The following is a 16,122-nucleotide window of genomic DNA, read 5'->3' as shown; positions in this document are numbered from 1 at the left end:
ACGAGAGATCTTGCCCGCAGCAAGCGAATGCTTATATGAAAGAGTTGCCTTGGTCATATTGACTGCAGGCAAAATGATTTCAGTAACGTCACAGTAATGAAATGGTTTAGAAGGGTAAATTCGTTAAGAGTTTTGGATGAGAGAGGTAGGAATTTGCTCGTTCAGAGCCTCCATCTCTCAAGGTCTCAGAAGCCTTCGGCAATAAACAGTTATCGTTTATGGAAGAGCCGCTTCAAACAGAAAAAAAATGATTCGACTTGTTGAAGAAAAATCTTACATGGCTACATACGTCTTCGCTCTTGTCTACGGGGCAAAAGCCCTTTCTAATCTTTCATTAGGGACTTTTGGCGAAGAAGCTAACGTCTCTGGCTTCAATAAAGTGAATCACACAACCTTATTATTTTCTGGACAAGTGGAGCTATTTCTGGCAAGATAGCTCTCATTATCAGCTGAGCGTTGCTCACAATACACTGTAGCCTCCAACGGATAAAGAAACTGAGATGGACACACAAATGAGCCGCAGGTGTTGCAGGGGACTTGGGGTACGACTGCGCAACTCGGCAATGGACGATTATAGTCTCACCGTTGAGCCGAGTAAGACACCCAGTGCTTTAGGTGTGATAAAGTTTTTTGTGATAAAATCTGTTTCAGCTGTTCACTGCATTGGAAATTGCATTACTTGCATTCTATATTGCAGCGTGAGATTTAATCGTCATAAATTGAATATCATGATTTAATTGTTAATGTAACTTTTTCCTATATTTTTGGCAAACCCTGATACAGAAAACAAGCTCCAACAAATTCAACAAGATCCTTTCATTAGTGGAAGGTTTCATATGTCGAAGGAAATGGCCGCTTGTTCCCAACTAGAAATCTGGCAAAAAGACGAGAAAAATTTTTAATGGTGCAGCTGAAAAGGACGTAAAGTTTGAGCGTTTCAGGATACATTAACAAATTTCCTAAACTACAGTAAGAAAAAGGAACGTGTCAACTTCTGACTTAATATTGCAGATCAGGCAATATATTGCAACTATTTAGAGACATTCTGTTTCCAGGGATTTGTCCAATATTTACTGAAGGAATTGAGTGAGACTGGAAGTGGTTACACAATTTTATTTTCTTCAAAGGTGGTTTCTCACACGCTAAATTACTTTTTTTTCTGCATTCACTTCATAAAAATATTGACATTCTACAATATTTGTTCCGAGAACTAACAACGATGAACGGAGGAGACTACCTCGTTGACGACAGAGTATGTTTGCAAAACCGCACCATGTATCAATCGTGTTCACAAGCTTTGGAGATTACACTCCGCGCCAAATTAGATTTGCCATTCTTACGGGACACACTAAACTATTGTGCAATTTGTACGCGCAGGACTATTTGCAACGGGAAAATGTATTCGGGTTTTATACACAAACTGGATTATGAAACAGAAATACTGTCCATTGTGTGTGGACAAAATGACTTACGGGGGAAAAGAGGCATCTGAAATTAACACCGCAGGGCATGTGCATCACGTTTAATTTGCAGGGTTGTTGTGTCTTATTTCAAATTGATATTCGACTCGCATTAAAAAAAAAAACCCAAGGCAGTATCTCTCAGACAGACGTTACCATTTACTATGCATTTTTTAAAAACCATTTTAACCCTGTACAACCTTGTACGGGGACCTGTGTCTAGTATGTAAAGTGCTTATTCATGTTTTTTATAAATAATACCGGGAAATCCTCTTTTTGTGACTGGCAGTAAGTTAAATTTCAACCTAGTCATTCAAAGCCTCACTCAGGAATAGCTTCCGAACGTTACATCTCGCACACCGTTTCCACACTCACGAGGATCTTAGTTCAGGTGCATCGTTGGATATTTGAAAAAGAAAATCGTGAAAAGCGACATTCACGATGCAGCTACAAAAAAACATGCAGGGCAAGAAATTTTTGAACTTGAGTAACAGGTGTATTAATGCACCATGGCATGAAGTCCACGACGTGGTCGATGCAGTGTAAAGGGCGCCACCTTTTGAAACGAATGGGGCCAAACGAATGGGCCACGTGGTAGTAAATGTACATAAAAAAGAGAACACTGAAACGCTACATACAGTGAGAGTTACTCGGCATAAAAGACCTGTCATTCGTCCCAACCTTTGTGATGAGTATAAACAGGTCAAATGAAAATCTGGACCGCCGGGAGGTGTACCACCAGTTCCTTTCTGCACTTATTGAAAATTTAATGAAGCCAGCATTCAACCGTCCATGACATACTACACTCCATGTGACAATCGCATGGAGACTGGGGTCAATTGAAATATTGAAACGTTGAAGACCTAGACTGCCTTTCCCCTTTATTTTAAAAGCTATTACCTTTAATCATGTGTCGCTACTGGCCCTAAATACAAAACACGTTACGGAAGCTGCGTGAGCACATAGCACATCAATACAAATACGATCATTCAGCAGAAAAATGATAGGGTATAATTACAAGCGCCACAGATCGTACATTTTGAATATCACATGGTAAATAATCCCATTGAAGTTACGTATTTAAATGCACGTAGTTTGCGGGATTTTTTATTCACGTTATTCTTCATCTTTTTTTGACATTCATAAATGGCAAGTGTAAAATTCTGTAGATAGTTTTGCTCCATTAAGCTCTACTGTTTTATAAAGTTGTCCAGTTCTGGTTCTATTGTGACTTCTCTGTAAAGCTCAGAGCAAGAACATTACTCGTCTTATCGGAGCATGATTTTTTCTCCCCCGGCACAATGGACAAATAATATTAGGTCATTATTATACATGTGGTCGTCAATCTACCAAACTATTGTAGTATTTAATTTGGCCTGAATAAAAATTTATACTTCTCATCTAATCCGATGTACACCAGTCACATGCTTTTGTCAAATACCAAGTGTCAATGAAGACCGAAAGTCAACGACGGGTGACGACCGGATGTCAATATTATGCAGGGCATTTCTCAAAATCTGTTTGATGAGCAATGCTTTTTTTTTTTTACTAACGCTCAGACGCGTTTCAAACGTCAATCCCATCGATGGGCTTTACAGCACGATGCTTCTCGGCTGAAGTTACCGGTACAAGTTTAACGACTTCCCGCAAAAGAAGCGCATGACTTTTAACACGTACGCATCTTTCGAAGTTTATAGATCAGCAAGTTCGCAGGGAGTAAGGAGCCCGCATCGTGCCCCCGTAATCCAAACATTTTGATTAACTCCATTCCACAGAACACTTTGGAAAGCATAAACTTGCTCAAACCCCACCTTCGCACAGTTTACTTGAGAAGTCAGCAGCAATTGTCGACCTGCCTCGTGATCACTTAACTAACAAAATAAACTGCCTGCCACTCATCTCAAAATACCTGTACGCGTGCATCAGCGAGGTTGAGAACACGTAAACAGGTCGGGCAGGACAAATAAATTGTGATGTTCCACAACTTCGAAGTAGATGCCAGGAAAAAGCCGTGAGCGGGTTAGGCCAGGGATGTCGTCAATATGTTTTGACCATTTATAAAGTTATCAACGATGCAAGAGTAAACGGGGGAACTATTCCCTGGACAGTTGTTAGACTATATAAAAACACAAAATTATATCAGTTGAAAGCATTCTTTAAAAAAAAAAGTTGTGAAAATCAAAGGTCTGTCCTTGAATGATTTCTACCCATATTTCACCCCATATTACTACTGCCCAGCTCATGATATACTCGGCACACTATGAATGCAAAACGACTTGCGCGAGAGTGAGTCTTCTTCAACTTTTTGATTCTTGGCATGGGCTACACTGCCCGTTTACTTCCTATCCCCACCAGCAAAATCCTGCGCCACTGGTCGCTTGTTTGAGTCTTCCGTTCTGTACGTGCACGGTGCTCGCCACAAGCGCTCCAGGATCAAAAGGGCCAAAGGATATTTTGACATACATGTGAAAATCGACAGACGGATTTCAGAAAAAAAGAAAGTCCCTTGGGTTACACAACTGCGGAATAATCGCTTTCCATCTCGCATTGTTACATGGCACGTAGCCCCAGTGGGTTCAGTTCTAAGGTACGGATTCTCAGCTTCGGTCCATTAAAGCGTAGAGCATATGGGAACAAGGTTCGGTTCCTCCGGCCTTGACAGGAAATGATCTTGTTGGACATTCAAATCTTCGGGGGAAAAGGAGCCTCTTGGGAATCAATGGATTTTGTGTAAACGTCACAGTAATGTAGTTATTTCTGAAGTGCTCAAATGGACGTAACCAGCTTCTAGTTACCTATGGAATCTTACGACCACATTATCACTGTCACATCTCCACGAAGGCAAGAGGTTGTGCTACATTCGATTCAAACTATAGACGACTGGATTACATTTGCATAACTGCTGCGCGGAAAAATCTTTCGCAGAACCGCTATATTGCAAACGATGTAGTTTAACTTGACAACTACAAAGAGCACAGACACCAAAATGTCAAATTACCACATTTTGCAGTGTAATCAGAGCTCTTATGAAGTGTTCCAAAGGTTGTAAGTTCACATTCCATTCTTTGCCAATGACGTGCCATCGTTCAACAATTAAGGATATCACAAGTGATAACCCAACTGGCGACAGAGATATGGGACATACACAGCCGGAACTTGGGATTCACAGAGGGAAGACAATGTCACACGCCGGAACAATACCTGAAATTTATTTTCAAGATGTAAATTTTTCGGAAATTTAATTCTGAGAAGAGTTATACCCGGGGACCTGATGCGAGATTTGAATGGCAATAGAACCGATGTTAATACACCTGGATCATCTTTCTCGATTATCTTCTTCATTTGCATCCAAAGTTAGAGAGGACTAAATTAATATGGGAACGAAGGGAGGCGTTAAGACCAGAAAATGTTACGTGAAGCCGGCAGAGAATGGGTGAATAACAGAAATACGCAAATGTACAGTGTTTCAAATCGAATGGGCCAATCTCTTGGCCAAATTTGAAACAGACTCAAATGACCTCATACAATCTTCAGATTTCGAAACACTAAATCTGAATCCCTTTAAGGAACACTTGAGGGAGAACGGTCCTGATGAGGCCAATAGGTCCGTGATATCCATGTTTTGTATTACATTAACCAAGAGGGTCACAATGCGCGAACAAGGCGGACCCGAGAACCAACATCCAATTCTCCTATTATGCGGAGAGACTCTGGGGAAAACTCAAAGAGGGCAGAGAAGAAAAAAAGATTATTCGTGAAATCCAAACCAACACTCCAAACTCAAGCAGCCAATTCCAAAAGACATGATGAAGGTCTGCTGGGAGTTCAGTGCTGCGGTCCTCCAACTTCACTAAAAATAACAAGATTGGAAAAACAGCGGGTACTTCAGAGCTTAGTGACGGGGGATCTCTTAATGGAGCCCCATATTTGGTTTATGTTCAGGAGAGGCTATTGAAAAGTACTGTTCCTCCTCAGAAGGTTTATTTTATATTTTTGCTTGGATAAAGCAGATGGACCGTATGACGTATCTAAACAAACCTGACAGAAATGAAACTTAAAACCTGCACTTTCGTTTCATTAATCCAAGATAAATTGACAAGGAGCTGAAGCCTGGTTGAGGACAACAGGTGCGGTCGTGTCCCCAAGACCGTTGTCTGCGATACCTCTTTAATGCTCCGAGACGCACGAGTTGAACACTCGTCTCGACATGGATGACTTGGAACTGAACAGGGGGAAAGTGAGTTAAAATCCCTTGTGTAGGTTGTTTAACGGATAACCTGAACCCAGAGAATAAGAAGAGTACCGGTAGCACCGAAGTCAAAAGAAAAGATGACAAGTTGGGGGGCAAACGAAAGACTGAGTTTGTGCAGTCTGTGAGTGATAGAACTTCGCAATGTACACTTAAAGCCATTAACGATGGCATGTCATTGTTTAAACTCTCGGTCAAAATTCTTTAACTTCAAGAGACAAGGGTTCAGGTTGACACACAACACGCTCTCTATTAACTCATTCACGGTAATAACTTCTGTTGAGAAAACGAATGGCAGTCGCTGAGAAAATGGGTCGTTCAAGCGCCCTTTCCAACAACAAAGCACTCTCGGCGCGTCCAGTGCTACATTCACCACACTGCATGTGTCCAATCCCAATGATATCACAGCGGGCCCGTGGGTTGATGGCTGGCCGATAAGTCACGTAGACCGACGTGTGTGACTATACGTGTCCCGGACAGCCATGGACGGATCGACACGATACCTAGTTTTCCCAGAAAATTAGTCATTGTGAGAGGATCATGTCGTTTTTTTTCCTTTTCGAAAAGGTGGTCCTAAGAGTTGGAAACGCCACATTTTTGTCAAACAATGGGTACGTGCGATGCGTGAAATTATCGACTTGGCCAAAAGTTTTCAATTTTGAAGGATTATGCTCGTAGTGGGTGTTTTACACATAGTAGTAAGTAAGTTTTCTATGATCTCATTTCACTGTCAATTCACAACTGGCGGCAATCTACAGAGCAAATGTCCCCACGTTCTTTATTTCTCTCAACTTCTTTAAATTAACAGTTAGCTCTATAACCCCAATCAAGGAAGCCCGACATCGCATCATGTACGACACGAATTCACTGAAGCAATGGTTCATTAAGTCAGAGTTGGTAAGGCGTGTCGCTGTGAAATCATTTAAGCTCCGTTTTAACCGCACAATCAAGTCCAAGTGCATTCAGTCTATGTCAATATTTTAAGAAAGCTACCTGTCGGCCTTTGACATTGTTTGCCGTCAAACTTCTCGTTTTCAAACCTAAAGAGATTTGTCATGTATGAATCTGTTAACAACACAATTTCCGCCACGTCGGAGAAAATCTATTTGGAGGAAATGGTTCACTGTTTGACTCGAATAAAAAGTGATTAATGTATCGAAAATCAACCCCCCAAAATAGAAATCAGAGGTACTACACTAAGCGGCAACACCCCAGGAGATGGACGCAAACGTCACATTCACAGTGCCGAGCCACGAAACCCCTCACGTAGTGGTTTCTAACCCCCTAATGCGAATGGAAAAAAAAGACCGCACTGTTAGCAGGAAATAAAACAGTGCCAGTGTCATGCGCAACTCGTGCGGAGTGTAATAATTTTTCTCGCTCGAATGAAAAAAAAAAAAATCGCGTCGTACACTGCACCTGCGCAGAACGCGTTGCTATAGGTGACACCATGTTCCGTGTAAGTGACTCTCGTTCATAAAGTGGTCGTGATAGGCGGGTATAAAAGCATATTGGCCTTGATCGTGGGCTGTCGCATATTTTTGGTACCTCCACGCAAAGCGATAAGTGCTGTATCAACGATTCTGCGGAACACTGCCAGCCCTTGCAGAGCTATCAATAAAAGTCGCGGCGCAAAGAACACATCACGTCTGACGCGGGGAAAGGTTGGATCTCCATAGTCACAAACAGCACGGATTGCAACTCAGCCCTAAGCAAAAGACATCTGCAGCGGTTTCGGTTTCAAACGATAAAAAGCATTTCCGGCGGATTCCTTTACATCGTGCGTCCAACAGCCTCGTTCTATTCAAAGACCCTTGGAAAGGTAAGCTATCAAGTTTCAGTTGGCTTCTGGTTTAACGAGATCTCTGGTGGATAATTCCGTAATAAAGTCACGAAAGTGAAAGTGGAATTTCACGAACGCAACGCCGTTACGTAATATGATGCGCGTTTCTACTTCACTTGCAGAAGTACAGAAGAAGAAATCAAAATACTTATCGGTACCAAGCAAGCCAATAAGCTGCGTGTATAATCTGATTATATACAGACTTCCAAGGGAAAACATTAACAGAAAGTACAGCATTATTGTGAACACGTATACCCGTAGGATGAATACAACATTACCTTTAATGTTCACCAAGTGTGTTGATAAAGCAATACTGTAGTGTTCGTTATTCGGTAGGCCTGTGTGATATCCAAGGAAAAATATGCGAATCAGAATTTGGGAATCTCATCAATCAACGTCAACAGTAACCAGTGATCTTTTTTCGAATTCACTGCCAAAAAATGCAGGTTAGTTGAGGGTGGCGGGATACGCCACTTTCTAAACAAATTCAATTCTTCGATTTTCAAACCACTGTTGATGATAAACGCTGCCTACGCATGGTTCATGCTTCTTCCGAGCTTGTTTAGAAACATTCCTCTATAGAATATCTACCATCGAATTTTATGTCTTCTTCCGGCCTAGATTTTGCTCATCACAACTGAGAGGAGTCTCTCAAAAACACTTAAAAAGACGATTATTTGAATAAGAATTACTAGTGCGTCTCGTTGCTCCTGCAGGCTGGTACCTAAGCCGGTAAGGCTTACAGCATCGTTCGGGGCATGATGATTATTCAGCTCAAGCTCACCTCAGTTTCCCCCAAGAGACACTCCTTGATCCAATAAATGTCATCTTTCAGAACCATAGGTCTCTGTAACTTCAACACAACTGAAAGTTTGCAATAGCCAGTGGGCCTTTGGGATTAAGGGCTTTGTAGATTGAAGGCTTCTTAAGATTTGAATGACGATCGATTTCTGTTGCAATCTACAACCAGAAAAAACTTGTTGTTGCATCATGCCTCCAAGGATACCCAAGGCGTAGTTCGACATTTTGATCTTGAGTTGCTTGTCATCATCAGCTTAAAAAAAAGAAGAAAACAAAATTACCACTTCTCAGTTCTGCCTCCACCTTAAAGGTCATGTCAAAATGTGCGTTTTTCTTTCCCTCCAACATTTTCTCGCTCGCAGCTTTCTACAGGGCGACCCATGGAGCCGTCTCATCCGAGTACGAACACCTCCGCGACGGTGATGGTGAAGTGCGCCCTCATAGCCCTCCTGCTCTCTGGCCTGATCAGCCAGTGCTCGGCCACCTGTCGGCGACAGGCGCTGATCCACCTCATCGATCACGAGGGGTGCACACTGCGGAGGGTTCCCTCCTTTGGCTGCCGGGGCACCTGCACCTCCTACTCTCGGGTTTCGCCCACGGACTACACCCGGATGGAGCGGTCATGCCAGTGCTGCCAGGAGTCGGACCACATGATGCGCGGGGTCCGCCTCAACTGCCCAGAGCTCTTCCCCAGCACAAAGGTGGTGGAAGTGAAAGTGGCCATGTCTTGCACATGTCGACCGTGCCACGGAGGGTCTGGAGTGCCAAGCGAAACGAGGCTAGAGGACCTTCTACAATAAAGTTGGACACCAGAGAATCTTGAAAATACTTTCAGTAGAAGCTTATACCAGGACGGGACTCCAAGAACAACTACGGACATTTGATCTGTGATATCATAAAAACCCTTTCATCTGTAACCCAAACCAAGCAAACGTTTTCAATCTCTCAGTGTTTGGGATGGACAATCACGTGTTTTAGAAAATAACAGCCGACGTCTTTAGGCCTTTTATGGCCATGTTAATAACTTTTTTTTGCGTCAGTACTGTGACCATCAACTACTCCCAAAAGTGGGACAAAAGCACGAAGCCTGTCTTTACATTTGTGGTTTTTGACGAATGCAGTTATCCGAAGTGCGGCTTTACGAATTTAACTGTTATCCATTCATTCGACGCATGCAAAGAACAAACAAAACAAACACACGTTTAAAACACTTGCGGTGGTAATATCAAGAACTGATGAAAAGATCATTATCATCGAGTTAATCAAGTAACGCGCAGCCGTAGTCATAGAAGGCGAGGGCATTAGGCTGGTTAGTCAGCTTCCGGCAGTGGCGTAAATCAGTGCCACGGACTGGGAGGATAGGAGATGACTGAAATTAAAAAAAGTGTCCGGCCGTGGAAATTCGAATGGCAAGGGGGGGGGCTGGACATCACGTGTCACTAGGGGCGTTGGTAATGATACTGGTATACGTCTTATGAATACTATTTTTATTTTTTCTCTTTTTTTCGGTACTACTGAATACAGTTTGTTTCTTGGGAAGTTCTAACACAACTCACGATCCGTTTTTGTTTAAACCCGAAAAGTATGCACACGGAGTAATCTAACAGCCCACCCCCCTGGTCGAAAATTGTGGAGGATATACCCCATTCCCCAGGTTTTACTCCCCTGGCTCGTGGTCTAAGAGAGTGAATAGATTTGCGGGGTGAGAGATATGAGATGTTTTCGGTTCGACCTTTAAGGCTAAAATACAACCCATTTCTAAAATATGAGCTCGTAAATGCAGTGGGAAAAATCTACATTAGTGCCAAGATGCAAGCAGTGTAATCCCTATTTGGCTTCAACTGAAGTTTCATTGATAAAACGTCTTATAATACAGGAATGCTCGATTCAATCGAGGGAAAAATGGTGTAGGCTTACTGGGGAGGTTGGAATTTAGATATCCAACGTTCAACTCAGTTTCTAGAGCAACATCTGCTCCTTTTCCGTTACGTTCAACACAATGGCTATCCAGTGGTAAAATACATTTTGTGCAATAATGCTTTCTGACAAAAAAAAAAAGAGGAAAAATGATCACAGTAAAGAACGAGTGCCACTGGTAAAGACAATCGATTACAAGACTTGGACCTCTGACACACATTGTTACAACGAAGCCGATCTGTTTTTAGAAAAATCCTGCGAAAGGAATTAGAAGTCATTACTGGGGAGTCATCCCGTTTGCTCGCAGTTGGCACGCGCGCGTTACACTACTCTCCGACCAGTACGGGTATGGTTACTTGCCAAAGTGCGCGCGTGCGCACTCAGGTTACGACATGCGAGTGAGTGCGATGTCCCCGCAGGAATGGCGTCTTCTCAAATTTGCCTACAGGTGAAGACGAGATGTGACTTTTCAGATCAAACATGTCTTGTGTTTAGGTAGCATATATGTAAGATTTGGCATCTAGACATCACTGACGCATTGCGACTTTGTAAAGATAGTGCTAAAACTCCAAGACGTTTAAGCTCGTACTATGTTAAGATTAAGGGCCCGTTGCACTGTAGCTCTGGAAGGCTAGGCTGCTGCAAGGTGTTTGTACCATTGCCTGCATAGCTAGCTAGTCAAGCAAGTGCCACGTGAAAGTCATCTCGCAAAACAAAAGCCACTTTGCTGAGCAGCAAATTTTCAGAAAGCACTGGCAGTGACCGTGGCTTGTCGCTTATATACAGCACAAATCCTTCAGTTTACATGTATCACTTGAGAATGTCTGTCACTCGTAGAATAACTCTATGTAATATGTACCTCAAGTTTTGATTTCGCTTCGCACATTCGGATGTGGTTGGGACAACTTTTTATCTTGACTTTCGCTTTCACTTTAATAAACGCTTATATTTTGTTGAAATATGCCACTAAAGGTTATCATCAGTAATTATTAGTAATTTAATCCATATATCCGACCTTTTGGCGGATGCGTAGTTTTTAATTTATATGTGAGGAAAAATAATATATTTTTGTGGAAATCGTAACATGAACACTGTGCATGCAGTGGGTGCTACTCCAATTGATGTATTATAAATATTGTAAAAAGAATAAATAAAACGATAATTTGAACATAGCGGTTTCTACAAACTGTTATCAATTTGGCCACAAAACAGTCGCAACGATCACAATCCAACACATGAACAAAACATCCTTCGCTGAAGGTGTTCAAAAGTATTTTTAAAAGACATAACTATTGCTCTCGACGTTTATTGGAAACCACGTGTGTCAGCAGAGCAGGTTCTTGTTTCCATCTCAATACAAGGAAAACCAGCAGCAGCAGAAACGACAACGACGACAACAAAAGAAGAAATTGGGGGCCATACAGTCAGGCCCGCCCCACAAAAGATACATATTACACAGTCATACAATATGTTTTTACACAGTCAAACAGTATGTTTCTGACTTGGAAAGTGTTTCAGTGGGAGTAAAGTGACGATCATGGTACTCAAAACAGATGTGTTGTTTTGCCCTTTTCTTCAACCAATTAAATAACCTGCCCAGCAACCCAGTAAACATCAAACCGACAATTTGTCAGCCAACAAGCTGCAAAACGCCGAGCTGTAATCGGGTATGTAGCCCAGTAACGCATACAGCAAATTTAAGGAACCAGGAAATAGAAACTTTTTTTGATACTTTTTTGATGCTTTTTTAATGCTTTTTGTTTTACGCTAATAAGTATTTGCATGTTCATGAGCAGACCTATGAGGTCACCCAAGGCACTTAATCTCCATGTTGCACTGATTTGTGCACAGAAAATTTCTAGATTTTTTAATCACTGCTATGGCAAATTTCATTTTCTTTGGCAATTTATTGCTGTGTAAGTATAAGGCAATAATCCAGCAAAAATCCTTTACACAGAAATGTTCCAAGATGGCAAATTGGGGGTTCACAATTTGAACATGAAAACAAGCAACCTGAACCATGTCTTCCTGGATTTACATCAAAGCAAATGCGCCCTCACTTGTCCAGAAGTGCTTAGTCAGTTTTTAATGTTTGAAAAAGTGCACAGTTCAGTTCACGTAACTCAAAGAAGATGTTCAAACGGTCTTCACACATGGAAGAAGAGTACAGAGATACACAAAAATGATTCCAAGAAAAATTCATTTCCTGGTTCCTTTATGCCGACTGGGGGTGGAGGGTATATTGCGCAGGTAAGATGAACACAGTTGGTTCACGAACTCTCGGCAATGTTTGTGTTGTCTGTAGAAGCGGAACGTTAACCCGGAAATCACGAATGAAGACAAGCAACGATTGTCCCTTTGCTATAGGCTGACTGTCTAAATAATAACATTGGAAAATGTGCGCCCGTAAATTAAATTGACTCCACTCTTTCAATATCAGCTTTGCCTCCGTCTACGGCACTAGTTTTATGAGTTTATTCTCAGATATTTAACACAGTGACAGCTCCACACAAACAGTCGGTATTTTCCATGGACACTAACGTTGTACTTGCGAAACTTTTTTCTCCATTGCACCGTGCGCAAACGTGCTTGCGTAACCAGCCAGGCCGAAAATAGATATTAAGCTCTTTGTCTTTGAACACTTTCAACGGATCGGAACGATGAGCAAACAGACTGGTCCAACCAAAAGAAACCACACTCTTTTTACCGAACTTTTTTTTAGACGCAGAAATCAATGGGAATGAATACAATGACGCGACATTCCCCACTGAATCTTCCCTTTAGAGATTCACTGAGATTTCATCGCACTATCATCCCTGCTACAAGCACACGATGGACGGATTTGAAGGCCTAGATCCCCCAAAAGATATCTGCATCGATCCTTGCTTATAAACCGCATGATCGGCCGAGACAGTTCAAACACAGACTGGGGGCAAAAGCCACCACGAAAGCCGCGACAGGCGTCGGACGCTGAGGCAACTATACCGCCACAAAAACCATCCGAGCGAGAAAGCGCTCTCATGGGATGGAGGGGGGGGCTTGCATCCGGAGTAAAGCATCAACGAGGAAAAAAAAAGAAAACAAATGTTTGTCGGCGTTTGACGGAGACTGGCACCCGGTGAAGCAACAGGCGGAAGTCCTGGTGGCTGTGGTCGCCCGTAATAAACAAATTGTATTGGTTCACGGTAGTACAAGCCATGTAGTCTCTGCGCTACCTAATTCGGTTTCGATGTGGTATGGTTTAGCTCTAATGGATTTCGTGCAAATTAAGTTGGACGATTCCCCATTCTCAAGGGCTTCAAGACCGAGTAGGCCTATTAAAGAAATATTTTAACGCTTCATCTCTACACCATGTATAACTCTTTCGAACCCTTTGCCCGCACTTAAGCGACCCGAAAGAAATGGAGTTGGCTTTGAATGTTTACACGATTGAAGTTTGAATTGGTTAGTTTAAAAATGTTTCCACAAGAATTCGTTCCAACACATACAAAAGCAATGGACAAAGTTTTCGAAATTAGCTGCTGGCGATAATGCTGACTCATTAACACATGTATGAGGGTCTGGGTACACAACATGTCGTACTTTGAGTATACAGCGAAAGACCGTGGAACAGTTACGCTTAATAACGACTCTCGACAGAGCGTGGTTGCGACGGTAAATGAAAGGGGCGCGTAACAGGGCCAGAGGTGACACCCTTACCAGGAATTGAATCTTTTATAGGCATCGCATACTATAACAGAGGTTATGCGTTGCTGGCGTCTCCGTAGTGTCTGTTTTGGTTATTTTGAAACACTGCCTTTCCTAATTAACACGTGTTCAAACAGTTGAACGTAAATTGCGGGAGATCAGGTAGCTACAGTGGAGCATTGCTACACTCCCTTGAACTGGGATTAAGCGAACACGCATGCAGGAGACCACACTCCAAAGCTAGGACAGCAGTGGTACGTGCCAAGCTCGTGTAGACAGCACGCGTATGGGCCCCGAGCTGGACCAAGAGAGGGCGCAATTTTCCTAGTAACCGAGGCTCCGTGGGTGGCAACTGCTCATCGCTGGTTCACGAAAGACTATGAAATGCAAGCGTTGCAGTCGCATCGCCACCAACACAATGAACTCTCTCGGCCATATGACTTTTTTCAACCGATGAGGGTGTGCTTCTGCTCAGGGCGGACACGTGCCGAAGTGACTTTTTCATTGACCAGAAGGGTGTTTACAACTTGCTGCAATGCGGTAGGCACTCGGGTACCGTACCACGATATATAATGCGCCCCGAACTAATCTATCACATTCCCTGGTGCTATCGTTTCTTCTTCATCGGGGAATTTAGCCCACTGACATACTTTACTGGGTGCAATTTATTTCCTTCACTCCTACCATTGAAAATATCACCAAAATATCCCGCAGCGGTGAGTGGGGGTGTTAAAGTCGTTTTACACTGATTATTGACATACCCTTCAAAAGGGAACGGGCACTGATTTTTATCGGCCACGTGCTTTTACTGGCTGACCTTTTAGCTCTGGTGCGGCCCGGAGCTTTAATCAAAAAGAACCCTGCGGTCTTGTTTATTTTTCGATAAACTTTCCCACTGAATATAAATATTCATCAGGAGTGAATTATATGTCCATGTTGATTGCCGCCCTACAAATCGGGAACGCAATCACAGCTGAATCAGATTGTGGACGAAAGCTTTAAATTAAACACTGAAAATATTCGATATGTGGGTTCCAATCAAAGTGACAGGAACTGTCGTATTGTTAGTAGAACACAACCAGTTACGTTTGTTATACAAGATTCTGCAAAGATATTCGTAAATGCACAGAGCCAGGTGACAAGATAATCACGCTGAAAAAAAGTCGATAAGTTGAGTTCTGGTCATGACAAGAAAAGCTAGCCCTTGTTATTGACAACATAATGTTAGTGAACAACATCCCATTAACAGTTATGCCGTTAACTGCCGCGTCCGCTGCCCAATCCATTTATTTGTAAACTCAACGATCCATGCTCCATTAGCTCGATGGTCGAATAGTGAGACGTTTGCCATGGTGGAGAGATCGTTGGCTCGAATCCCATCGGAGCAAGGATGGTATTTTTCCCCACGCTCTTCGACAGCTCTGAAAACCTATCCCTGTGACAAGTGAATTTTTGTCGTAAGAGACTCAGGCGAAACAACTTTCATCTTGTCAACATGACAAACTTTTCCGATAAGCGAATCCGCATTTTACGTTGGAGTTAACAGCTTCTGCTTCTTAACTCTATCAGTGTGACATATTTGTCACACTCATGGGCATCACCAGAAATTTTTACGGAGAAAGGGGAAAACCCCCCTTTTTTCTGGTGGGGGGAGCAGAGTACGGTAGCTCAAATACATTAACAATTCTGATGCTGGGCAAACAGTATTTTTGGTCGATGAGCTGGGCAACAAACAAAAAATATACGTAAAACGTAGAAAGTTAGTTTGTTCAGCTAACTTCTCCAACTTTAATTGTTGCTTAAGTAATACATTATGGCAAGATGCAACAAGGGCAAAGAATTCTCACTGAATGCAAAAGTTTGCTTAAGGGATGCTTCTAAACTATTTGTGCCCCTTCCGGTTAACTTACCATTATTTCTTTTCCAACTGTACATTAAAAAAATTCCTGTTTTGAGTTACAAACACCCGAATGGGCATTTTGCTTAAATGTCAATCACATACAGCACAGAACACGAGGTTAGACATTTTCCCATTTTTGACGGAGACGATCAATTTCACTTTCAATTAAAGGCAGCGACACAGAGAACCCCTGAGCCCTCTCAACGAGCCGAGGAGAGAACACAGCAAGAACGGGCGACTTGTTTACAACCAAAGGCCGGCCAGT

General features: G+C 42.5%; 2 protein-coding genes across 2 annotated transcripts in view; one reads left to right on the top strand and one right to left on the bottom strand.

The window, feature by feature from the left end:
• LOC147796340 (bursicon-like) overlaps window positions 1-16,122 on the bottom strand; it is a 29,467-nt gene that overhangs the window by 3,461 nt on the left and 9,884 nt on the right. The window lies entirely within an intron of this gene.
• On the top strand, window positions 7,207-11,438 carry LOC110973551 (bursicon-like). Its single transcript, XM_022224447.2, has 2 exons — window positions 7,207-7,531; window positions 8,716-11,438. The coding sequence occupies exon 2, from the start codon at window positions 8,734-8,736 to the stop codon at window positions 9,151-9,153; it is 420 nt and encodes a 139-aa protein (XP_022080139.1). The 5' UTR covers window positions 7,207-7,531; window positions 8,716-8,733; the 3' UTR covers window positions 9,154-11,438.

The sequence above is a fragment of the Acanthaster planci genome, linkage group LG17 (genome assembly GCF_054643075.1).
Source record: "Acanthaster planci isolate LZ-2023a linkage group LG17, COTS_SCS, whole genome shotgun sequence".
Taxonomy (NCBI): domain Eukaryota; kingdom Metazoa; phylum Echinodermata; class Asteroidea; order Valvatida; family Acanthasteridae; genus Acanthaster; species Acanthaster planci.
Note: the sequence above shows the minus strand (reverse complement) of the source record. Positions and strands in the feature narration are given on the sequence as shown.